Source organism: Parasteatoda tepidariorum, chromosome X1 (assembly GCF_043381705.1).
Source record: "Parasteatoda tepidariorum isolate YZ-2023 chromosome X1, CAS_Ptep_4.0, whole genome shotgun sequence".
NCBI classification, from domain to species: Eukaryota; Metazoa; Arthropoda; class Arachnida; order Araneae; family Theridiidae; genus Parasteatoda; species Parasteatoda tepidariorum.
This window is the reverse complement of record NC_092214.1, coordinates 21,305,692-21,332,932: the sequence shown is the minus strand read 5'-3', so window position 1 is coordinate 21,332,932 and position 27,241 is coordinate 21,305,692. Positions and strand designations below refer to the sequence as shown.

The 27,241-nt window shown below is 27.9% G+C and overlaps 1 protein-coding gene across 2 annotated transcripts in view; it reads right to left on the bottom strand.

The window, feature by feature from the left end:
- Positions 1-4,470: 4,470 nt before the first annotated feature.
- LOC107436447 (sex comb on midleg-like protein 4) overlaps positions 4,471-27,241 on the bottom strand; it is a 250,459-nt gene continuing 227,688 nt past the window's right edge. For both annotated transcript variants that reach the window (XM_021145057.3, XM_043040071.2), the window contains exon 6: positions 4,471-9,517. In XM_021145057.3, the coding sequence (XP_021000716.1) occupies positions 9,299-9,517 (219 nt within the window). In that variant the 3' untranslated portion in view covers positions 4,471-9,298. The remainder of the gene's footprint in view (positions 9,518-27,241) is intronic.

Here is a 27,241-nt window from a genome sequence, read left to right as displayed (position 1 = left end):
AAGTGGCTATGTACTACAGCATTCAGCGCCATCTAGTGAATCACTGCAGAATTAGCGCTTATACCTCAAAAACAGAATGTTGTTGTTGTTGTTCATTTACGTCGCACTAGAGCTACACAATGGGGTATTGGCGACGGCCTGGGAAACATTCCTGAGGATGATCCGAAGACATTCCATTACAATTTTGATCCTCTGCGGAGGGGATGGCTCCCCCGCTTCGGTAGCCCGACGACCTGCGCGCGAAGACGAGCACTTTACGGTAGAACAGTTTAACGAGGACCAATACCGCACACCCTCGGTCCCTACGCAGGCTGATCCAAGTGGTCACCCACCCGCACACTGACCGCAGCCAGTGAAGCTTGACTTCGGTGATCTGCTGGGAACCGTGTCTTAACGATCAGTCCACTGCGGGACTCAAAAACAGAATGATATGAAAAAAAGAAATTACAAAATTGTGTAGCATCATCGATTTAGTTCAAATAGACACCTAAATGCTTAAAAATCGCATTTTTTCGTGAATAATTTCCAATGTAATGACAAAAACAATTTTAGATATGACGAAAAAATTGGTTATTGCAAGATTTTCAGTATTCAAACTTGGTGTCGTAATGGTTCAAGGGATGCCTCCTAAAGAGGTAGCCTGGGTTCGAATCTTAGCGGTTTCTGTATGATATAAATTCCACACCCGGCTAGTACTGATCATAGTGCTGACGTTAAATATCCTCAGGGGTGGACGAATTATAGATTATATTCCCCATGCCATCAAGCTAACCATGGGAAGTTTTCGTGGTCCCCCCCCCCATGTAACTCTGCGGGTCTCGGATTCTCGGGTTCAAATCCTAGCGAAGGCTTTTCAATATGAATTCTGCACCCGACAACAGTGATGACGTAAAATATCCTTAGTGGTAGACGGATCATGGATTAGAGCCTATTTTCCGTCTGTCTAACCGTGGGAGGTTTTCCTCTCCGTGTAAAGCAAATGCGGCTTAGTTCCATCTAAAAGTTCATCACAAAGGCTAGATTGTCCCAATACTTGATACTGAAGCTCCCTTGCCTTCTGGATAGGGTTCAAAATCACAAGGATGCGCAGTTGAACATTGGTAGTAACTCAAAATTGGATCGGCTGTTCAACGACGGTTGTAAAATATAAAATAAAATAGTATTCCCATTTAAAAATAAATTTTTTTAGAGCAATTCAGGTTCACTAATTCGCAATGATTGTGATTTTGAAGCGAAGGAGAAGAAATGAAAGTTTGATGATCATCGAAGTATAACAAACATTCTGCAAAAGTTCAAGGGTGAACATTTTATCAATTTAATGATGCGTATCCATCAGTTTAAGCAATATAAGAATGCCTAATGGAAGTTACATTGCTCGCAGCTTTGAAAAATGTCGAAAATTTTCTTTACATCGCATGCAAGGCCAAGTTGAAATTTGGTTGTTTGAAAATCCAAATTATAGGCGAAATATCTAAATTTGTGTAATATTCATGAACAGGTAGTTAAATTATATTATTAAGTTTCTTGTTTATGGAATGGTATATATGAAACTTTAAATAAACAGGAAATACTGTAACTGAATGATTCTGATACATAAATATTTTTTAGTTATATGCTTCAGTTTAAGCAATATAAGAATCCCTAATGGAAGTTACATTACCCGCAGCTTTGAAAAATGTCGAAAATTTTCTTTACATCATATGCAAGGCCAAGTTGAAATTTGGTTGTTTAAAAAATTCAAATTACAGACGAAATATCTAAATTTGTGTAATATTCATGAACAGGTAGTTAAATTATATTATTAAATTTCCTGTTTATGGAATGATATATATGAAACTTTAAATAAACAGGAAATACTGTAACTGAATGATTCTGATATATAAATATTTTTTAGTTATATGCTTCAGTTTAAGCAATATAAGAATGCCTAATGGAAGTTACAATACTCGCAGCTTTGAAAAATGTCGAAAATTTTCTTTACATCATATGTAAGGCCAAGTTGAAATTTGGTTGTTTAAAAATTCAAATTGCAGACGAAATATCTAAATTTGTGTAATATTCATGAACAGGTAGTTAAATTATATTATTAAATTTCTTGTTTATGGAACGGTGTATATGAAACTTTAAATAAACAAGAATTACTGTAACTGAATGATTCTGATACAAAAATATAGTTATATGCTTGGTTAAATTGAGATAGAATATTATTAATTTATATTGATTTGCCTGGAATTTTATTAAAAAAAAAAACTTAAAACAGTTCATCGACGCTATTTTGATTTTTACTCAGAAAAAAATCTGGTTGTTTATGAGATGTTTTTATTTTTTATTTTCTAATCTCAAATTATCTATAATTAAAAGTGTTTTTAAAACTCTTTCGTTAGGGAAACGAAAGCTACAGTTGGAACTTTTGAAATTAGAAGCAAAGTTAAAAATTTAATTCAGATTTTGATGAAAAGAATTAAGTAGACTTTTAATATTTTATATGTTTAAAATATTAATTAGTTGGAAAAATGGGAAATATCGATGATTTATTGAGATTTTGAGAAACACTTTCAATCATAATTTTGATAGACTATTGTCATGAAGTTCGTTGTGACATTTCTCTGGCTCAATTTTTCCGGCAATTATACATTTGATTAATATCCAGTGGCCTGATATTCAAATCTTATCAATTGGTCAGTTGATTTTTTAACTTGCTTTATTTTAAAGCAGGGCCCAATTGTGCTTTATTTTACTAAAAAAATAATCATAACATAAAAATTATTTTTAATTATACATTGCATGTCTTAATAAATCAATAATTCATGGAAAAATTATTAATTTACCTGTTTGAAGTCGAATATTTCGCTTTATTTAATAATTTACATTATGATATTACACATTATTGAAAAAGCTTTACACAACATTTCCTTAAATATTGAGTTGAATTTGTTTTTAATTATTTGCTCAACTCGGAATATTGGCTGTTTTAGCAAAGCTACTTTATTGACAAGCATATTTAATGTTTGAAAATAGTATTTTGTTTTCTATAATAGTGCATCCATGGTAACAATACATACTTTATAGGAGTGTTGACTGTTATTGATAGCTTTCAATTTAGCTTGATAACAGTATATTTGAAATTTTACTAAATTTGCTATGTACATTTTATGCAGTTTTTTTACTGATGGATTTGCAATGACATAAAATTATCATACTAATAATATATATACTATTTCGACATTTGTGAAACAAATTGATAGTTCAAATTTATTATTTTTTCATAAGTATAAAAATTCGTTGAATGTATTACAGTTATAAGTATAAGAAACATTTCTGATATTATACATAGTTAAAATTGTTTTCCTTTTAGCAATATTTATAGTAGAGAAATGTTACTGTTAAAAATTATTATAATGCTAATTTTAACATTGCTCTGATATAGCAATATTAATAGTTATTATATTGCTCTGATATTGATGTACATTATAATTAATTATAAATAATGGGTTACACTAATAATTAATTTTCTTCTTTGTTCTGATAGAGCAATATTAATTATAAGTTTATAACTAATTATGATAATAAGAATGCATCATGATTCATGTAATAGGTTACAATTTTTGTGCTCTAAAAGACAAACTTATGATATTTTGTAGATATGAGTCATTAATTACTGAATTGTAAAAAACACATATTGAAGTTTATTTGATTTGAAAACAATAGGATAAAGCTCTTTCATTTGTATTTTTTCCTAATTATTATGTATACTTAAATTTTAAAATTATAAATTATTAAATTAAAATTTTTTCCCTTGTTAATATTACATCAGTGTTTACCAACAGACAGATCCAATAAGATTTAAAATAGGTTTGATTGTTGGAGAAAATTGAGATGTAGTTTAAAAAAAGGTTGTTAAAAACACATTAACCATTTAAACCGGTTTTGATGTTTATTACATATGCTTTCTTCTTCTTCTGTAATTTATCAGATTTCAATAAGTTTTTGCTTTATCCTCTCTTAAATATTAGTTTACAACCTCCGATTTGTATCTTTTTCTAGTTCAGATTTGTATCCTTTTCTTCCGAGTTGTTTTCTTTTTTACTATGGCTCTAAAAATTCATATTGAAGGCGGCTTTTATAGAACACCCTGCATAAGCCAATTTTTATAGGAATTTGATTAAATGTCCCTCTCAATGTGCTTCTGTGACATGTCTCTCCATGTATGTAAGTTCGAAAAATTCCTAAACAATATTTACAGTTCATTACTTATTATGTAATTGTATTATAATACAAAAACATTAATTTGCGAAAAATTCTTGGTTAACATGTCATCAAATATTATGTATTAGGTTAGAAAGAGCATTATTAATAAAAATTAAAGAAAGAAGAAAAGTATTATTTGTTCTCATACTACTTATTACGCTGTACAATTCAGATAAAAATACCATGACAAATGAGAAATACACAAAATTATTTCAAATGCAGTTATTTAGAATTTCCTTTATTTCATACCCATTCTTTGTAAAGAAATTTACATTAATATATACAATGAGAAAATAGTGAACATATATAGTCCAACTATTTAAAAGCATATATTACGTCATCAAATATGATTTTTTTTTAAAGAAAAGCAGAATTGTTTAACAAACATATACACAAAGTATTTATCACAAGTAGACAGTAACTGTCTATTTCTTTCAACATACATATCTTTGGGTGAAACTAAAACTAACTCATAAAAATAAGGCAAACCGGTATAAGATTTTTACATGAAAGAAAATTTTTTGTTTAGATTAATTTCAAAATTAATTTACAAAAAGCTCTGTCCTAAATAACTTCATAAATAGTCAAGATCCATTAAAAATAATATATTAAAGAACTACTGTAAGTACATTGAATGTATGTCTACCAATTTTAACATACAAAAAATGGTAAATAAAATTAATTGTTTATATATTAATAATCAGTAGAACTTTCACAGATTAATAAAGTATTGTTTCCATAAATGGAAAGTAATTTTTCTGTTATAAAAAATACATGTGATTACTAAACTTTAGGATGTTATGAATCATTTGGTTTGAAAACAAGTGAATTTTACTTTCGTTTAAAATTAACGTTTTTTAATTTCTGAAATCTATTCCTTAACATTTTTGTGCAATTTAAATGAAAAATTCTTTCAGTATTTAAATTTATTTGTATACCTTATATTAGAATCAAACTTTACTTTTAAAAAAAATAATAAAAAAATATTTTCATTTCTTGAATTCATTTAATAAGGTAGCTGTCATTAGTTTCTCTTCGATTACATTGTGTCAATTTTATGAAATCGCTGGGCTTAATGCATGAGAATTACAGATATCAATAAATAAAAAAAATGTTAATTTCCATCTATAAACATTTAAAAATATTAAAAATATATATTTTAGTTTGAATAATGATAGTTTATATTACTAATAGTTTATAATATGATAATAATTTATGAAGTATAAAAGACTTATTTTTTTTATTTTTTATAAACTTCCTCTTCGAGGAATAAGATCTCAATTGTTAAATGCAAATTGTAAGACTTTTATTATTATTATTATTGTTATTTTTCGTAAACTTTGAATTTATAATTTTCCAACTTTTATTTTTTCTTTACTATCAAGTTCTTCCCTATCCTTGAACTAAAGTTTTTATCATCAAATTATATTTTTAACTACTATTTCAGAGCAGCTAGCGTAGAAGTAAATGGATAAACGTAGTAAAAATGAAACAAAAGTAATGGTGCAAAAAGCAAAAGTAAAAGTGGTTATTTAATTAATCTTACTTTTTTAATCATACATTTTTTGGAAAAAAAAAGAAGGACCTGTTCTTGAAAATCTTGTGATAGACCTTCGGAAAACGAATTAAACTGTTATATAAACCAAAGACCTCGTATACATTATTGAATATTGGAAATCTTCACAAAACATAGGAAAATAATTTTGAATTGCACAAAATATACAAGAAAATAAAAATTCGAATGAAAACAATTTGGTATTAATAAATAAAATATCTATATTTTAAAAATATAAGCATAATTTTTAAAAAAAATAACAATCACAGGTTTGAAAATTGATTTCACAATTTACATCTATATTTACAATCCTTTTAAAAATAGAACAAAAACTGGTATTATATATATATATATATATATTTAAATATACATATCATGGCGCCATAATTGTTTTTAAAATAAACAAATCATTTTTTCAAAATCTCTCATAGTGATATCTATAAATTATTTCTAGAAGCTCAATAGGAAATAAAAGAAAATGAACTTTTTCTCCTTTCAAATTGCGTTTCGGTTAAAGGAATGCATTTTAGCAAGAAACGTTTATTTGTAAACTGGTAATTCCGTTTTTTAAACTGGTATTAACGGTTAAACTGGTATTAACGTTTTTATGTAAGCTGGTAATTCTGTAAGAGTATCCACCAACATTTTTTACAGTGTGTAGGACATAAAAATTTAAAAATACCAACAGAATAAAATAAAATGCTTTGATAATTAATCATTTTTTAATCAGAAAGAAAAATATTTTTAAAAGATTTAATTCTTCTCTTATTGTTGCTCATTATAATAATAAATCTAAATATAAATTAAACAATTTAAAAAAAGTTAGCGGATAATCGTTATTAAAAAGTAAAGTTATGTAAATTTAAAACTAATAAACAATGTCAAAATAGAGTTTTAGAGAAAATAAAACCAACAAAACTTTCACTTTCAAGATCCCAAAAGAAATACTTTTAACGAATTAATTATTTTGTGCGAAACATAACTAAAAACAATGAATAGTGAGGAAAATAAATAATACAAATTAGATATTTTATGTTAGTCAATATACATGTTTTCTGTCTTAATTTCGTAGAAATGTAAAACAATGTATTATGCTTCAAAACATATTTTTTATTCAGTAAAATTCAGTTGATACAAAGAAATTTAAAGCTATTTTCATATTTTACTTGATTTTACTACAAGAAACCATTCTTACATAAGAAATTATTCTGACATGTAAAAATAGATATTTGTATAAAAATAATTCAGCACTACATTTATCTTTCTATAAATTTGTACAATATACTGTCGAGTAATCTGTATAGACTCGTATTTAGCTTGTAATGTACAGAGATGTGGGGTGCGGTTCTGAAAATGCATATTGAGAAATGAAGCAACCTTTGACCTAGTAGGCTGCATTTCAGCATCCATCAAAGGGTGGTCAAACCACAGATAAAAGACATTTTGCAGGACCAGGTGCAGAGGCGTGGGCGAAAAGAAGGATATAGCCGTTCTCATTCAGAATCTTGCGTGAACGGGAGCGTCCTTGAACGTCGTGGTGCGCGAACAGGAGCGTCGATGTGATCTTTGCAAATTGCAGCAGGACATTGCCGACCCTAGGTGGAAACTGTGACTACTCCACCCTTAGAGGGTACTCATGGCATGTGACCCCAGCACCGCCTACCGTGTTTTCTTGATACACTTAAATTACAAGCGTCTGAGAAAAGTGGGTACCTTTTGTAATAGGCGTTTGTGTCGCGTATAAGAACGGGTTTTTCTTTTGAAAAACCCACGGTCCTCAGCTTTTGTTCCTTTTATTTCAGTTTCACTTTCGGATGTGATTATTCTTTTATATTTAAAATGTGGTTTGTTTATAAAATTAAAATACATTTAAAAGAAGAGTTCAACAAAGAATGGTTAGGTTAAACAGAAGAAAGCGAAGAATTTGATCAATGCTTTTCTTTAATCAACTTTATGCATCTTGATGTATGAGATTACAGTAACCTTGATTTTGTAAATTTTAGCTAAAATTTAAAACATTACAAATGTGAATATATTTAAATTGATGAATGTTGGATATTGTTGATTTATTTTTGATGAATGTTGGATATTGTTGATTTATTTTTTATGAATGTTGGATATTGTTGATTTATTTTTGATGAATGTTGGATATTGTTGATTTATTTTTAAGACAGCAGATATTGTATTAAACGTTGCAAGTATTGGATACTTCAGAAAATATTACAGGTGACTTAAAGTGCGCTTAAGAAAACTGAAAATAATTTCAAATCAAACTTCCTTTCTTTAAAAAAAAATCTCTCTGTTAAATATTGATTCAAAATTAAGCAACAGAGAATGCTTTTCAAAATATTTTAGATTTACCAACGATTGGTACAGGTTTGAATTAAGAGAATTAATGATCCCCACGGTACTTAGAAACATATTTGCGGCAACTTTAATAAAGAACCTTGCATTTATTCAAGTTGAACTGTAGTATCAAATTTAATAAGGTTTTATTCGAACGATAATGAGCTAAACTTGAATGATATCATGATTCAATCCATTCTAAACTTGACGTTTTGAAATTTTTCCTTCTCGGTCAAGTTAACTAAGTTAATAAAAACGTTTTCTGGTGCTTAATATTCTTTCTCTCTTTGATTTCTTTCCTCACTCATAGGATATGATTTCACTGTATTAAAAATAATATTAGTAGACTACGTATTAAATTTATTTATAACAGTAACGATAAGCAAACACTAAAGCAGTAGTTAATATATTTTAAGAGCAATTATTATCAGTTAAGTTTTTTTTTATACAGAACACGAGGAAATTAAGATACATCAACAATATTAGTTGGAAAAGTATTAATGATTGTCTTATGTATTAAAATCGGTGGAAAATGCGCAAATTGTGAAAAATATGGAGTTATCAATTAGTACATCTAAACTGAAAATATAGTTATAAATAGAAATAGTTTAACTAATTTGTGTTCACATTTAATTTCAACACAAAAATTATAAACAAAAGAACTTATTGTCTCAGTTACTAAATGATTTCATTGAATTTAATAAAGAAAATCAAAATAAACAAAAACAACAAATCATCTATTTTTCTTATCACGTTACGCGAACGACTTTGAAATATAAAATAAAATATTTTAGTATTTTCCACTGCCCAAAGCAGCTTGAGCGAAAATCAACGTAAAATAGCCTCTATAATCAAAATAATGAGCTATAAATTCAACACATAAATTAACTAAAATATGTCATTGCACTTAGTCATCAATAGTTTCAAATCTTCTACGACAAAGCTGAATGATTATCTGAAACTAGTTTAACTTCCAGTCTTTCACCTAAGTATTAACGCACAGCATTATACAAAGGTTTGGTGTTCAATCAAGGAATAATTCTTTTTGGATTGAATGCTGTTTCACCAAAGCTTTTGCAATTGTAGCAATAAGTTTTTTCTGGTGCAGCAGTGACCGAAGAAGTCATTTAAGTAGACGTTAAATGAATGTCATTTACTAACTGTCGGCGATCGTGAAGATCGAACATCTGTATTTTCATCACCATGACAATGCACGCAATGCATGCACACAGCACAATGTCCAATTCTTCTTGCAAGCGTCGATCGAAGTTTCAGCGCAGGTCCTAACTTCAAACCTAGATGCATCATCAAATGATCTTCGGTTAGCAAAGGTAACGTAGAACCATCTATTGACTCTTCACGGAATTTCTGAAATTAAAAATAAGCAATTTAATGTCATAATCTAAAACACACATAAATTTATAACTTGTTTAATATTCATGAACATTAATAAAATAATTAACTAAGATTTTGGAATATTTTAGTAAAGTAACTATTTATGTAGATGGTACGGTACGGTACTTTTATTTGCGTCGCACTAGAGCTGCGCAATGGGGCTATTGGCGATTGTTTAGAAAGCATCCCTGAGGATGATAGGCACAACATGATGAGGAGACAACATACATACGTCACATCCCGTTTTACAGGGAGGACACATTCACTCACCATCTATCCATCGTAATTTTGAACAGAACTAGAGCATCATCAATCTTTGATCCAGTACCCAGAGAGGTATTGATTTGTTATGGGAACTTCGAGGATTCATTGAACCCGACAGATTTAGCTTGCACCAGTCATAATTTTGTGCATCGGACGGCGGGGATAGAACTCTTGAACATTGCTTCAACGCCCTACCAGCCAGGCTACTCCGGCCCCATTTAGGTAGATGAAAACAGCTTATGAATGTAGATAGAAACCACAGCATAGACTAAAAATTTTAGCAACTGGTTCATTAAAAAGGCCATGGTCAAAATTATTACTAACTGCTAAAATAAATCTTGGAGAGTCTCGAATCATAATCAAAATTTGCTACAACATCAGTATGGGGGAAAAGTGAAATAAAATTACACTTCCACAAAAAGGAACATCTTATTTCAAGACCCCGATAATAACTACTCAATATTTACAACTTCATTTAACGATACTATAGTTCAATTTGAACGGAGATATGGTAAAATTTTCTATCTTAATAAAGTTACAGATACCGGTATTATGGTTTAATGTTGAAGAATTTTTTTGAGAGGGTTGAACTTCTATTAGCATTACTTGATGCTTTCCTGGAGTTGTATAAGGAAATCAATAAAACCTTTGAAAATAGAGATAAGTATGAAAAGTAGATGAATAAAATCAATAATCGCAAAAAAATATATATTATGACAGAGGTATTTGCTGTCAAAATAAAATTAGCTTGTTAGCAAATAAAATGTAATTTTTCTTTTTTAAAAAAATAAAAAAAATCTTGGAATAGCACTGTTTTCTTAAAACTATTTTTTTACAATAGTTTTGTCTTTTCATTAAACGCTATTTAAAAGCTATTTTGTTACATGTTCGAATCAAAGTGTAACCATGGATGTTTAACAGTAAATAAATAAATTTGGTTTAGATACATATACAGACTCGTGTGCTTAATGCAAAGAATGGCCTATTTCTTGCCAAACTACAGTACAGATAGCACAGAAATGAGAAAAACATCACAAAGATACTGAACCAGCTACCTCTACGTTTCAGAGTGTTCGGCGGAAGGACAACACTCCGAGTCAATGGAGATCCCAATTATATGTGGTTGTTTTTCTTGCACCTCGCCGTGCAATATTGCTGTTGCGCTACGTGCTCTGAAGCTTAAATGTTGTGGGTTCAGATCCCGTTATAATAGAAGATGTATATTTTGTATATTCTTGCTGAAATATACTCTGACTGAAAAGAATTTTTAAATCGTTTTTTGTACTTATAAGGATATCCACATGCATATGTAATAAGTAAATAAATTCCATTACTCCCATACAAGATAGTATGAAGGTACTTTATTTACGTCGCACTAGAGGTACATAATGGGTTATTGGGCTAACATTCAATGGGCTAACATTCCAGAGGATGATCCGAAGACATGCCCTCACAATTCTGATCTTCATCAGAGCGGATGGCTTCCATGCTTAGGTAGGCCGACGACCTGCGCGAGGCCGAGAATTTAATGGTAGAACAATTCAATGAGGACCACTACCATAAAAGATGGACAAAACAGTTACCATAGTTTGATATGGAATTTCGTATCTTCATTACACTTTAGTTGAGCATTTAAAGTTATATATCGAAAAATTATATAAGAATAAAAAATATTTAACATTCATCGCACTCCTATAAGCAATTTGAATAAACCGCCATTCTTAAGAAGTTTTAACTGATTAGTATCATTCTTTTTGGTAAGAGGCATTGACATCAAAAAGTTTAAATTGCCAAAAGAAATAGTAAAATGAGTGACAACATGAATCTGAACAACATTTTGGTAATTTTTTCGCTATACTTCAGAGCATGGCATAAAAATCATTTGGTTTGTTAAATTTACTTTTCAGTTTAAAATTTGTTATTAAATGTATGGTAATAAAAACTAGAATTTTTAAACTGTTACCATAGTTAACGTTAAAACTACCATATAATGGTTTAAATATCGTATATTTTGGTTTAATTACCAGAATTATTGTTTCTTTTACCAGAAATGTCTCTACCTTACAAGTATGGTAATTTTGCCAGAATTTTTTTCTCTCCATGCGATATGTTAATAAAAAAAACATTAACTAGCATTTATTTTATTCGTAAATTTAATCTCCATAAATTAAATAAATATCGCATTCTATCGCATAGTTTTAAAACTGTAATTTCACGAACAGTATTTAAAGAGAAATTAAAAGAACTAAAATAATTAGTTATAGCTAATTGATTTACTAAGTATTTGACTTAGTATAAACTAAAACAAATTAAATATTAGATTTTTCATGAGTATTTCAAAAGTACCTATTAAAAAAATTACAAATAACTTTAGCGTTATGATAAACTACAAATAGTTTTAAGAAATTTTGATTATTGCGAAAATTTATTGAAGACATTGATAAAAATCAAAACACTAGTTCTTTTGAACAAAATTTTTGGTTAACATAAAGAGGTTTTCCAATAAAACTTATAAAGGATAACATTTAAGCAAGTACAGCGTCGTATGTCTGATACACACACCTACCTGGATGGTAATTTTGTTCATTCCTGCACCTGCCAGAAAAGTTTTATTTTAACTTAAATTTTAAGTTAGAAGATTCAGAAACTGAACTATAAGTTTAAATTTAAATAACAAGCTTTGAGATTCCAAAATGTTAATTCTGAAAGTTCTTGCCTCCAGTTTATTAAAATATTCAAATATTCCTTTAGCAGTTGCTAGCATTTTAAAACCTTAACTTAGCTACCTGTTTTTAAAACAGTACTGGCAAGTCTGCTGGAAGATTTAAGATAAATCAGAATAATATTTATAATTTAGAGGCTGTTAAAGAAAATTATTACTATCATTTTAGAAAAAAGAAAAACGCAAATAAGCGATTTTTAACATGGAAAAGATATGCAATAAAATCCCATTAAATAAAGAAAATTAATTACTTTAATAAACTAGTTTATGATGTAAATTGCATATTATAAATTTATAATGCATTTTACAGGTATGAGGGCACATCCATTTTAAGTTCCTCGCGTAATTCATAATTTTGCGGAAGCAACGGAATCCGGTTGTTTTGTCGTGTGCGTTACGTCCTACGTTGTTAAGAAAACATGTCATGCCGTATGATTGATCCTCATTTGGCGATGATGCTTTCCTTCAACAATATTGCTAAGTTACTAAGTGCTTCCTATTTGATCCAAAATGAAACAGATAAGACTTAAACGTCACGACTTGAAGAATTGTTGATGCATTAGGCTTCTGGCGCGTGAAAAACTTTGGCAGCTAATATGTTAAACGAAACAGAAATGAGCAAGTCATTTTCAAAATAGGTCGCAATAAAAACAATTTATCACATTTAAATTTTTATAAACAATATTATTAAGTTATTTTGTAGATAGAGTAGTTAACTTTATTACTTGTATGCTTTCTTAAATAAAATTTTCTTAAATAAAATGTTCTTAAATAAAATTTTCAAAAATATACACGAACATAAGATTTTTTCCGTTATTACGACAAATAAAGACAAAGGCATCTAACAAAAGCTCACTTTTTGAAAAGATTTAACAAGCGTAATTGTAATTTTTGTGTATCAAAAATTAATTTTATTGCAATTCATTGTAATTTTTAAATGTCGAAAATTAATTTTGTCATAAATATAAAAAATAGGTTCAATATTTTTAAAGCATATTCATGCGCTTAATATTTCTTACAACGTAAACAATATTTTTTTTACTGTTTTTACTAAAGCAAAAGAAAGTTACAGAACCCGTTATCCGGAAATCGGAAAACCGGAAAACCAAAAAACCGGAGCGAAATTCAATAAATTTTCACGCCATTTAAAAAAAAAAAATTTTTTTTTTCCTCATAAGATTTTACGATTTTTCTTTCTTTTTTTAAAGATGTTTACCTTACCATCATTTTGGAAATAATCATTAGTGTATTACTTCATCGTTTTTTCTTATTTTTAAGATTATTTCCAAATATTTTTTTCTTTTTTAGTGGGGTTTAACTATAAAAAAATGGCTTATTGTTGCGATTCAGAAAACCGGAAAAATCAGTTATCCGGAATAGCGATGGTCCCGATCGTTCCGGATAATCGGTTCCCTACTAGTTGAATCATTGATTATTTCTTTAATTGCTATATTCATAAATAATTGCTTATCGAAACAGTCATTTAAAACTCGCACAATTCATTATTTTCCGAAATCAATTAGATTAGCTAAAATTCAAAAATTTTTATCTTCGTAAAAAAATAAGATAGATAAATAAAAACATATCGTTTTATATGACATAAAATATTCGGTAGTCTTTACGATGCTAAAGGTGTGCCATACCATTTTACTTATTGATTTGCTCTGCTTAGAAAAAATACTCGTATTCTGCGATTTCAAGGGCAATAAATCTTAAACATTCTTACAGTAGGGCGAGTAAGATTTAAGTTTTTTTTTTTTCTTAACTCACTTTCCTAGTTTTAACTCGAATCTTTGTTGAATATCTTCATAAATTATGAGATAATCTTGGGTGTTACCTAACAAGTACATTATTTGAATTTTGATTAAGGAAAAACATGACTACTCTCTTCGTTTTTATCTTTTTTAAGAGATTAAATATGGCCATGTTTAGTACTCATCTGAACCTGTGGGATGAAAACGTTTAGCGTTTTTAGTTTTTCGGGAGGTAAATTTTAATCGCTAGAATCCTCTTATTTCAGATACGTATCTTAAAACCTACTTACTAGGGAATAAAATTTGTAATGAAGGTGAAAACAAATAAGTACAGAAATAATGTACTGAATAAATTACACTAGTTATAATTATATTTAGTAATAATTATGTAAATCATATGAAATAAAAATTTATTCTTTTGCAAAAAAAAATATTTTTTATTCAGAAAGATTAATAAAAATTATAATGTACTTTGACTATTGTTCTGCTACTAAGAACTTTATTCAAACAACTCCAGTTATTAATAGCGAAAATGTAAAACACAACATTGGGTCAATTGTCACAATGAATATAAAAATTGTAGTCTGAACTTTATGTTAGTTCTTTCTTATTCCTATGTTATGTCAATATTTTAATAAAATTTTCAGTATTTTGCATTCAGTAGTGAATTAATTAATTTATAAAGAGATTAATTAATAAAGCAAAAAAATATTTTTCAGGCAATATTTAAAAAAAATTAGTATAAAAAATATATATTTTGAGTTTTGCATCAGTTCTCACTAATCACGATAGATATAATTTTTCTAAATGAATTGTTCCGTAATTTGTTCTTAATATTGTTTATACTACAAAAAAATGTCGATATTTTAAATAAAATTTTCAGTATTTTGCATTCAGTAGTGAATTAATTAATTTATAAAGAGATTAATTAATAAAGAAACTAATTAACATGAATTAATAGCAAAAAAAATTGTTTTTCAGTCAATATTTAAAAAAATTAGTATAAAAAATATATATTTTGAGTTTTGCATCAGTTTTTACTATTAGCGATAGATATAATTTTTTTAAATGAATTGTTCCGTAATTTGTTTTTAATATTGTTTATGCTACAAAAAAATTATTCAAACACTGTCAGATATAATTAATGAAAACCAAAATATAAACATTGAGCCAATTGTCAAACAAATGAATATGAAAATTCTATTTACAGTTTTATGTCAATTTTTACAGTAACAAAGTTGCATTTTTAATTAGGTATTCAATATTTTACATTCAGGATTGTTCGAACCACTGATAACTTCATTCAAACATATCTATTTATTTATTAAGATAAAGGAAAAAGAAACATTAGGTCAATTGTAAAAAATGATTATGAAAATAAAATTAAGCGTTTCAGGTCAATTCTTACACAATACAATATCGATTTTTTAAAATTAAATATTCAGTGTTTTGAATTAAATATAAATATTACAACAAATGTGATGTTTTTAATTTTCCGACAGTGAACAAACATACCAATAAATTTGACTGTGATAATGTGTGTAAACATATTATGTTAACATTCTAAGAAATTTTAACTTCGCATTTGTTATTGACATTACCTTTGACTTTTTTTGAAAAAAGCAATTCTATCATAAGTCATTGTTAATATTGCATGTATTCTTTATCATAAAGGAAAACCATTTTTAAACCAAATCGCATTTTTATGAATAAAAAATAAGAATGATACGTCAAAACATCTGCATAGAAATATTTTTTCAATATGTTATTCTCATTTTAAAGAATTGAATTTTTTTTTATTTGATTAAAGGCAAAATAAATTATGAAGGAAATGACTAAGTGAAAAAAGTGTTTTATAAAAATGGAAAAGTATTTTTTATTTGATAAAATAAGCTTCTACATTATTATTATTAATGAGGACTTGTGCGGTAAATTTTAGAATTTCTATAGATTGAATTTCATTAAAACACTTACCCTATCAAAATAATATATTTTTTAGAAAAATCCGTAAACCCGTAAATTCTGTTTCATCAATTAATTTACTCCATTTCGTTACATTTTTTATAGTTTGAATAAAACGTATTAACATTTAGAAACGCAGAAATTATTTGACGTACATAGCTTTTTTTGATGCCAATATACGTTTACGCCAATTGCCATTTTTTTTAGGGAAAAAAGTATAGATAAGAAAACTAATGATAAAAAAAAATAGCTTTGATTTGTATTATAAATTTCTGAAGGTCTGATTTTTTTTATTTTATATTTAAAAGTGGTTTTTCTTTAAAAGTCATGTTTGATGAAATTGAAAACTATCTTGTAGTTTGAAAAACAAATGAATTAAAAAAATAATCAGAGAAGTAAATGATTGTGAAAATTAATTCAAATGATTACTAGAAACAGGTATATTAGTTAGGAAAGATATGTGGATTAGGAGTTCACGAACGACGCATGATAGGATCCTTCGTTTTTCAGTTTAAAATCATAGGTTTTTGTGCAAATCTATGTAGGTTAATTAATAATTTTCAATAGATTTAAGGTTGTTTTTTTAGGTGAATTTAATTGGCATGAATGTACAATTAAAAAGGAAGGTATTTTATTAACTATTTAGGTTATCAACCATTACCATTAACTATTAAGGTTGATTTTATTCGTAAAGAAAATGCCTTGCATTAAATTTTTTGCATCTTAAAACATTTTTGTCTGTTTCGTCATGGCTTTAGAGATACTAGTAATCAAATCTTACAATTTTTCCTTGAAAACTCTCTCAGCTTTTGAACTATGTTATCAAGCATTTGTTTGTTTAACAATCATATATCAAAATCATATGGTGAATCATATATCAAAAGATGAGAATAGTTCGTGCGCGTTCTGAAATGATTGAATTTTTTTTCGGTTTGAAGTTGGTAAACTTGTTTCCGAACAATGTATACTCGCATTAAATATACACAAATAATAATGTATGACTAAATTTGAGAAATCGATGTTTAGTCAATAATATTTAATAAAAAAATTTCTGTTTTTAAAAGTATTTTCATACCTATAGGGAAATCGACAAATTTTACTTGTTGTAAAAAAAAAAAATTGTTTACATGTGAAAGAAAAAAAAATATGGTACGAATTTATTATGCTAAGAATTATTTATATACAAAATGTGTAGGTTATTTAACTCGTTGTACATAAATTCTGAGTACTAATGTCAAAAAGTATATTTTTTTAGTTTATATTATGCATCTAAATTAAAATATATATATTTTTTAATATTTCGTAGAACTAATTTAATAAAAATAATGTATAAAAAGTAGTTCCTATTAATATTTTTCTTTTATAACCGTCGTTGAACAGCCGACCAATTTTTTTTCAGTTTACGACTACTAATGCTGTACTCCGTAGCCTTGTAATTTTGAACACAATTCAGAAGACAAGAGAACTCCTGGATCAAGTAATGGGAGAAATTTGCCTTCGTGGAGAACTTTTTGAGGGAACTTTCCCCATTTGCGTTACACGGAGAGGAAAACCACGAAAACCTTCCACGGTAAGCCTGACGGCAAGGGAACTCTAACCCATGATCCGTCTACCACTGAGGATATTTTACTTTGGTCGATGAAAGTCGGATGCGGAATTCGTATCGACCAGCTATCACTGGGATTCAAACCCGGTTCACCTCAATGGTAGGCAAACGCTCTATCCTCTGAGCCATCATGGCTCCGGATCTAATATTTGAAAAAAGAGGCGAAAAAAAAATAAATAAATTACCTCCTTAATAGGGTGTGGCGCAAAGAAGAAATAAGAAAATATATATTGTAAAGTCACTCTGTAAAGCGCCATTAAAATAAAATGCATATTTATTTACAAACCACCGTTATTATTTCCCGAAACGAAATTCTCAGAAGATAAATTTTATCCCATAAAATATCCCTTAAACGAGATAGAAATTAAATAGTATAAAATCATTCCTAAATGCGAATGAATCAAATTCGTAATAAAACCTAACCATTTCTTGTAAAACGATAATCTGAACCATTCATACCGAAACCATTTACGATTTAAAGACAACCCTGTTATTACATCTAACACTCTACTTATTGTTCCAATTCGTTCCATCAGTGTGGTGTGATAGATGCTGTTAGAACATTTTCTTGCCCTCAGGAAGGGCAAGAATCATCACACCCACGATGGAGTTTAACATGTCAACTAATTCGATATACTTATCTAAGATATGAATTTGATTTTCACTCTTTTCTCTCTTAGTTCTTTCCTTAACATTTTATTCCATTGTTTTGTAATATTTTATCCTTTTATTGTCTGACAAGGCTGCCATAACGCTGCTCTACACTCGACAAATAGGCCTTTATTTTAGATAAATACAATCTTAGAGAAAGAAAGTTTCTGGATACGATTTATCTTTTTTCCTTTTGTACAAGATATTTTTTGTTCTTTTATTTCAATAATTAAACATCTTACTTTGGAAATAATAATATTAGAGGCAGTGGTTCAATATTTTTGAACTGTTTTTCTCATTTTCGTGCTTTCTGTTCATCAATTTGGCAAGAGAAAAGCCACTTTTTTTTGCAATTAGCACACGCTATGTCGATACATATCTATCTTTTATACGATATCTATTTAAACCAAATTTATTTATTTATTATTGCATATGCATAGTTGATTTGAATCGATTCCCCCAAAATTATATATCGTTTGGGGAAAAGACGAGATCACTGTAAAATAAAAAATAAAAATCTATTCCAAGTATTTATTTATTTATTTCGAGAAAAGAACGATATATTGAACAAATTTCATGTTGTATGAGGTAAAATAAAAAAAATAGTTATAATGACAAAAGTATATCGTTAAAATTAAAAGGCAAGTATGTTCTAAAATAAAAATACTATACCAAGTATTTATTTATTTCGAGGACAGAACGAGATATTGAACAACTTTTATTTTGTATGAGATGAAATTAAGATAATTATAAAGACGAAAATATATCGATTAAGTTAAAAATCTCGAAATTTAATACCGTTTGGCAGAAAGACGAGACTGCTGTAAAATAAAATAAAAAAAAATTCAAGTATTTGTTTATTTATTTCGAGAAGAGAACGAGATATTGAACAAATTTTATTTTGCATGAGATAAAATTGAAATAGTTATAATAACAAAAATATATCGTTTAATTCAAAAGGCTTGAAATTAAATATCGTTTAGCGGAAAGGCGAGACTGCTGTAAAATATAATTTAAAAAAATTCCATTCCAAATATTTATTAATTAATTTATTGTTACCCAAACATATGCCAGCTTGAGTGCTCTTTGCAAATTACAATTTATAATACTTTAACTTGATTATATACATAGTTAAATATATGTTCGTGATGTCGTTCTCTATCGTGTGCTATCGGTATTTCGACTTGACCATAGCATCTAAACTGAGCTTTGTAATGAACACACAAACCTGCGTAGGTGTATGTTACAATAAATAAATATGAATTAATAAATAGATGCATAAAGGGTTTGCACTTTGCAGGGTTACACCTATTCGAGTGCGGTAGATCAGTTTAACGAGGACTGATACCGGACACCCTCAGTTCCTTTGGAGGCCGATAAAAGTAACCATCGATCCATTAAATTAAGCACGCAAGTCTGCATACGTATGTGTTACAATAAATAAATATAAATAATTGAATAATTCCAGGGTTGTGCTGGTATTCGAACCCGCTACCTCTACGCTTCCATTTTTGGATGTTGAGACGGCCCTGATGCGTAATAGTTAAGCTACTGATTTAGTTTAGCCTTGTCCAGGCCATTTATAAATTCACATTTTTTATCGTGTAAAGATCGGTATATGTTAACTTTTAGCTTACAAAGGGAAAAAAATAACAGACGAGAAACAAAGTTAACAACTGTTTACAAAATAAAATAGAGTTTATCAAACTGGACATTTTTACGCAAGCTCAAACTATACTAATGTTGATAAAATTACCGACTTATGATTAAAATTACCAAATTTTGCTACATTTACTATCAAACAGAATGATAATAAAAATCTTATTTTAATGTTAATTTCACCAAAATGTCATTACCAAAGCGCTTCGGTAAAAACTACTATGCTTTTTGGTTGTCTAATAGAACCAGAAGCACGGTACCATATTCTGGTATTTTTGGCCGAACTTTTTTCCTCAGGGCATAGCAATGGAATTGTACTCGGAATCAATAACTTCTAACTCAATTTATTTTTGAATTTAGTACTATGTTTTTTATTAACGTATTTTCTATTTGTTTAAAATATAAATTTGATTTTTTGAACACTTTAAATTAAGGGTATATTATTTAATTATAAATGAAACAAAAACAATCTTACCTGCAACAAAAAGAACTACATTTATAATGTATACTGATAATAAAGTTTGTTGTATTATGAAGATGCTATTCAGCCCATGAGTATCATGAAAAGAGCAGTTTGAGAAAATATATTTTTTAATGAGGATAAATCGTCTTTATAATTATAAATACTTATTAGTACTGGTGATAATATTTTTCATTTCATAAATATAGAGTGATAACATTGTAAAATTTAATTAGTAAAGATAACAAACAATGCCACAAATAAATTTGATTAATTTTACAATTCTCTACCCATCTTAGATCAATTAAATAAATACTTATTCTCCTCTATTGCACATTTCTAAGAGAAAGTTGCCAACAACATTTAGATTAGAAAGTTCTCTAATTTGGAATTAGCAAAAGCCGGATATCCAAGGTCAGTGAAAGTTAGTAAAAGATCGAAGGCTCCACTAATGTTACACAGAATCTCGGTAGGTGCAAACAACAAGGGTCCTATGTGTACATAGTGGCAGTTCACCCTTGACCTAGCACTCGGCTCGCCACTACTGCTATGTCCTTGGCCCTGGAGTCCTTTCACACGCCCCCAACACGTTATTACCTGAGCAACATCATTTCTTCCTGAATTCACTTTCAACCGCCTCTTTTTTTCACTCCTATCTTTGGCGAGATTATCACTTCTAAATTGCGACGTTTGGCTCTTTTTTTTATGATGCCGCTTTTTTTATTGTATGAGAGAGAGATTGTGGAACCGGATTAATTCGCTGTACGTTCTATTTCATTCTTTATAAAATCATCTAAATTTTGAAATTCGCACATTTTATTATTTTTCTTTCGTTTAAACTTTGTATTATGTTATTTTGTTAACATTATGCTGTTCCGTTTTATTTGCTACTTTTCGGTTAAGGCAACAAAAAAATAGAATTTAGTTATATGAGTCGAAAAATTAAAGGCTTAACAATATTTTACTATGCTATTTCAAATAACTTGCATAATAGCATTTAATTTTACCATAAATTACAGCATTTGTATACAAATAAAATTTTAATTTATTTTTTAATTTTTTAATTTATTATTATTATTATCATTATTTTTTTTGAGTGTGTAAAAAAACGTAATGGTACAGTGAGCAAAACTTACTAAATAAATAGATTAAACTAAACTAAATAAATAAATAAAAAAAACACGCTGAATAGCTTTTGTATTACACACCGGATTTTCGCTTTCTAAAAACCAATATTGTGGCTCAAAAGATTGGCGTCTAACGTGATAATTAATTACTGTTAAATATTAAATAAATTATAGAAATATACACAAAAACATTCTTCTTCAGAATAAAAATACTTATTTTTCGAAGGAGCATCATAGGAAAAGAAGTCGACATCAGGGAAAAAAAGAATAAATGGTCTCAGCAGTTTTAGTCAGGAGAGCGTTTGAAATTTTAGACCCCTCAATACGTTAGTTTAAATATTCTACACGGCGCTATATCTAAGGAGCTGTTCACAAACAATTATGAAATATATGCAAAATTTTACAAAAAATTATATAAATAATTTTTTCCAAGATAAATCTATGCAAAAAAATAATTTTAACTCATAATTTTTCATTATTTCATTTCAAACTATTAAAATTTCCTATCATTTTTAAAAAATTCACTATCAATTATTTAAAAAAATAACGTAAGACAAAAATAAATATTGCTTAGCCGAAGATTTGCTGTTAATCTTGTTTTAGAGCGAATTCAAAACAAGAAAATCTTCTTATTTTGAATATCTAGTTTCCTCTAAGAAGTAATAAATAATTTTGTAATTACTTTTCAACATCTAAAGCCATTGCATAACATTTTAATGGTTTGAATGTAAAACAGTAGCTTGATACAAATCAAGATAAACAATATTATTTTAAAATTAAAAGTCTAACGAATTCACTTTTTATGCGAATTCTTTTAACTTGGTATTTTGTTTTTTCTTTTTTCACTTTCTGATAAGCAATGGAAAAGAAAAATGCGTCCTCATTAATCTCGATTGAGAAATGTGTTTTTTTAAAAAAAATACCTATTATATTTAATGCAGCTGACTTGTTCTACTGCATTAAATAGGACAGAATTTTTAAATGCAGTTCAGTTATCACTTGAAAAAGATAAGATTTTTTCTAAATGAGCACATTTATATAATAATAGTACAACATGTTCAAATTATAATATATATATTCTTTCTTATTCCATAATAATTTCGCTATAGTTAAGAATCTTTTCGTTTTATTTAATATCAAAAAGCATTTTCAATATAATATATAAAGTCAGTAAGCTTTTTATTTCAAAGATAAAAATTCATGTTTAAGAAAACAGAAATAGCTCTGAGTGTTTAAGAAAATTTACATAGCTTAAACTACACTATAGAATTTGATAACTCCATGTATTCAAAATTGAAACTGCGTACTCTCAATTTTTAGCAAAATGCGCGTGAAGAGAGAAATGTGTGAGAGAGTATGTACATGTGTGATGTACATGATACAAGATACACAGATGAGAGAGATATGTACAACTATGGTGATTAGTGCACCCTACTACGAACTCCGAAGTTCTTAGTTTAACCCTTTGCTTACGGTGTACGATGTTCTACCTTCACATATGGTCCACATGTTGTACCAACCGTAAGGTAAAGGTTGAAGTGTGATGGTAGGCGTCATCTCTCTTATACATTTTTGCCTCCACACACATTATGCTGTTTCAATTTTGAATACACGGTGTTTTAAAATTCGATTATTATTTGTTTCGAAGCTTTGACACATTTTAGCTGAATTTAGAGGAATCTTTTTTTACATTTTAGGAAATGGAAATAGTTCAAAATGCGTATTTAAGAAAATTTAACAGCTCAATATGAGCTTTTAATAAAATGAGGATAGAAACTAATTTTAGTTTACAAACTAAGGTAGACAACGTTAAAGAGCACAAAAATATTATTATTATATTTATATTATTATATATAATAATATTTTTGTGCTCTTTAACGTTGTCTACCTTAGTTTGTATTTTAGCACAAAGGTCGCCCACTTGTGTATTTAATTTTAGTTTAGTTGCTGTAAACAAAATAATAGACAAATAGAATAAATAAAAATAAATAAATAAATATAAATAAATAAATTCATAGAAAAAAATAAAAATAAATTTATAAACAAAATTTAATTGTTAGGCTTTAATAATTTACCCATAATGATAAATAGCATTTGTATCATTATAAAAAATATACTACTAATTGCATTGATAATTGCATGAATTGTCAATTATCTAATTTATATTACCCTAAACAAAACAGATAGTTTGCTTATAAAGCAAAGCAGATATTTAAATTTTATTTAAAAATTTAATAAAATTCTAAATGAAGCTTTAAGACACATTGTTAAGTAATGAAACATCGATATTGCTTAACATCGCGATAGTGATGTTTTGAAACATATTCTCACCATATATCGTAAATGCCATGTCTTATGATAAATAAAGAATTTAAGATAATAATCGACAATGAAAAAACGATAATAATTGAATACGATAATATCATACGCATTATTGGAAACTATACTCATCGAATACGAAAATATCGCCGTTATTATCAACTATAAAAAATAACGAGTTGATAAATTTCATTAGGGCAACGAAAATGTTTTAATGTAAAAATAATGCCAATCAGTTAAATTGGGAAAATATCACGTTATATCAAGAAATATCAATATTTCTTGACTATATATTACGATGTTTAAATTTGATACAGCGCAGGTCTAATTATAATACCCAATAACTCCGATTGGAAAAGTTTTTGGTAAGACGTAAGACAAAATTCACTACATTAAATTTTTTTTAATGTAGTAATGTTTAAAAAAAGAATAAGGGGAAAAAAGAATACTAGTGAGTGGTTTTTTTCAGACCCAGTCGTTTAATAGCATGTTAATTAAAAGAAACAATAGGACAGGGTGCAGTCACAGTTAAAGAGTAGTAATCAAGTAGAGCATGTTGTGTTATTTTCATTTATCATCGTAAATGTTGGGCGGGAGGCAAAAAACTTATCCTGCAAATGTGCAATTTTAGTATTACCCCTCCCTTTCATTCGGCCACTAACTTCGTTTGGTTTGAAGTTAAAGACGTCTTTAGAGCAAGTTAATACAGAACATAAACATTTAACATTTTGTAATGATAAATAGATAAGCTTAAACTTTTTGTTGAAAGAAAGTTTATTCGAAATTGGAAGGATATTATGCTTAAAAATAATTATCAAAATAATTTTTATTCTAATGTTAATGTTACGGTATGAATTAAAAGGAATTGGCAGAACAAAACAGAATTATTGGTAAATTTTTTATAAAACAAAACATTTAAAATGTCTCTAGCTAAAGGATAATCATTATTTAAAAAAAGTTTAGTAGCTTTATTTCATAGCGTTAGAAATGTAGCATAAATGAACAAAATGTTGTTCATTGTCTAATTTATTCTAAACGACGTCCAATCATTTCCTCTAGAAGTTCTAAAATTTTTACCTATTGGCTTCTCATCATTTTTTCATTTTTTTTCTTTCTAAATTGATTTAACTGGAACATTTAGGAAAGTGTAAAATAACCGCTTAAATATTCTATAGTAACGCTATTTTTATGTACTATTTTATGATACCTGTACGAACGGGTTTCGCTATACTGAGAAAAAAAGGATGTTTAAAACTACCAGAATATGGTAAAATTTACCGTGTTTCTGGCTCTATGAGAACATCAAAAATTCTGTGCTTTTTACTGAAGCGTTTTGATAAGGATTTCGGTAAAATTAACAATAAAATATGATGTTACAGTATGTGATAAAATTGGACAAATGTGGTAAATTTTGGTAATTTTATAATAATACTTTTGAACATAGCATTGAAACCATTTAATCGATTACATTTACTTTCCAGTTTTGTATTTTTTACTAAGTGTGCGGTAATAAGATCTATTATTTTTAAAACTAGAAATTCTGGCAAACCGTTACCATACGAACCGTTTATATATAAATGGTTTAAATATTGTATATTTTGGTTTTATTACCAGAATTTTTTTCTTAAAGCAGAAATGCCATTACCATACAGCACGGTAACTTTCTTTTTTTTTCGTTCTTTATTAGTTTATTTATTTATTTATTTTCTTGTGCCCCAATCGATGTTAAAACCAAATGTAAAATTAATCTTTGAATGGTTCTCCACAATATGAGGTGAGAAGAAGGTGATTAGTTTACTCGATGAAAAAAAGAAAAGACAAGAATTATATCAAATAAAAAAAATGAGGCTTGACAGAGGATATCAAAAATATCTATAGATTTTTTTTGTTCCGGTAGCCCTGGGGAAAGAAGACAATCATCGAAAATTTCCGCAGCGGATGACGAAAATTACATAGTCGTTCTAACTTTTAACTGATCTATAGGGAGTATTTCTTAACCTATTCGGCCATCATATGGCAGTCTTGCATTTCTCTTCTCATAAAAAGATTGTTCAGTTCAATAAATGAGAGAAACAACCAAAATAGTTCTGTAAGGTTGTCTGATGAATAGTCCGCACAAGAAAAGTGGATAAAATTTGGACAATAAGGATGCCAGAGAAATATTTTTTTCCTGAAGTTATTAGTTAAAATGAATTATTATTTACCGTTAAAACGAATTATTATTTTTAAGAGTTAAATTGTATTTTGAGTATTTATTTACATGTATAATATTTACTCAAATTTCGAACATGCAGTTCATTTTTACAGCGCATGTAGTTTTATTTGATTACAGTCAATTTAGAAAGTCGATAAATATTTACAAATCTGTTTATCCCCTGTTGTGTCAATGATTTATGTTTAATCGTTTTTTTAAAGTTAATGTGTTAATTTTATTTTTTGATAGATGGTGATAAAGATATGAGTTTATTTAAATCTGTTATATGTATTCTTCCTAGTTTGTTTGTATTGTTTTAACTAGTTCAGAGATATTCAAATTATTTATTTTTAGAAAATATGTGTTCAAGTTTTTTTAATAGTTAGCCAAGATTGAAAATTTAATTTAAATTAAACAATAACTAATTACTCAAATCTATTAAATGTTAGTTATTTATATAACTAGGGTGACAAGTTTGAACATGGAATCTATTTCATCAAGTGCAATTTAAAACTAATAAAAATTATTATTTTGCACAAAAACAATTATTTTGAAGCTAACATCTAAAAGTGCTCTTCATATATACAATAGAATTAAACAGGAATTGGAATAATCTAACAATCTTTAAACATATTATTTTTAAAATGTGTTTTGAAATCAAAATAAAATTATTCTAGGTAATTCGATTTATAATAATTACAAAGAAATTTCGTTTTCGCAATACTTAATTCAGGTTTACACAAGCACTTAAGCACTAATCAAATGCCATTAAACAACACGTTTCAAAGAGGTATAAAAAATATACCAATATAGCTAAGTCGTAAAAAATTAATCACTCTGTCGGTCTGAACTCCATCAATTAGTTTTTCATCGTTTACATCACAATTTTACAACTACATTACTATTTTACCACAGCCTGGATACTTAAAAAGGCATGCTTTAAAAGTCACTGTTTGGTAAATGGAGGTATTAACGAAAC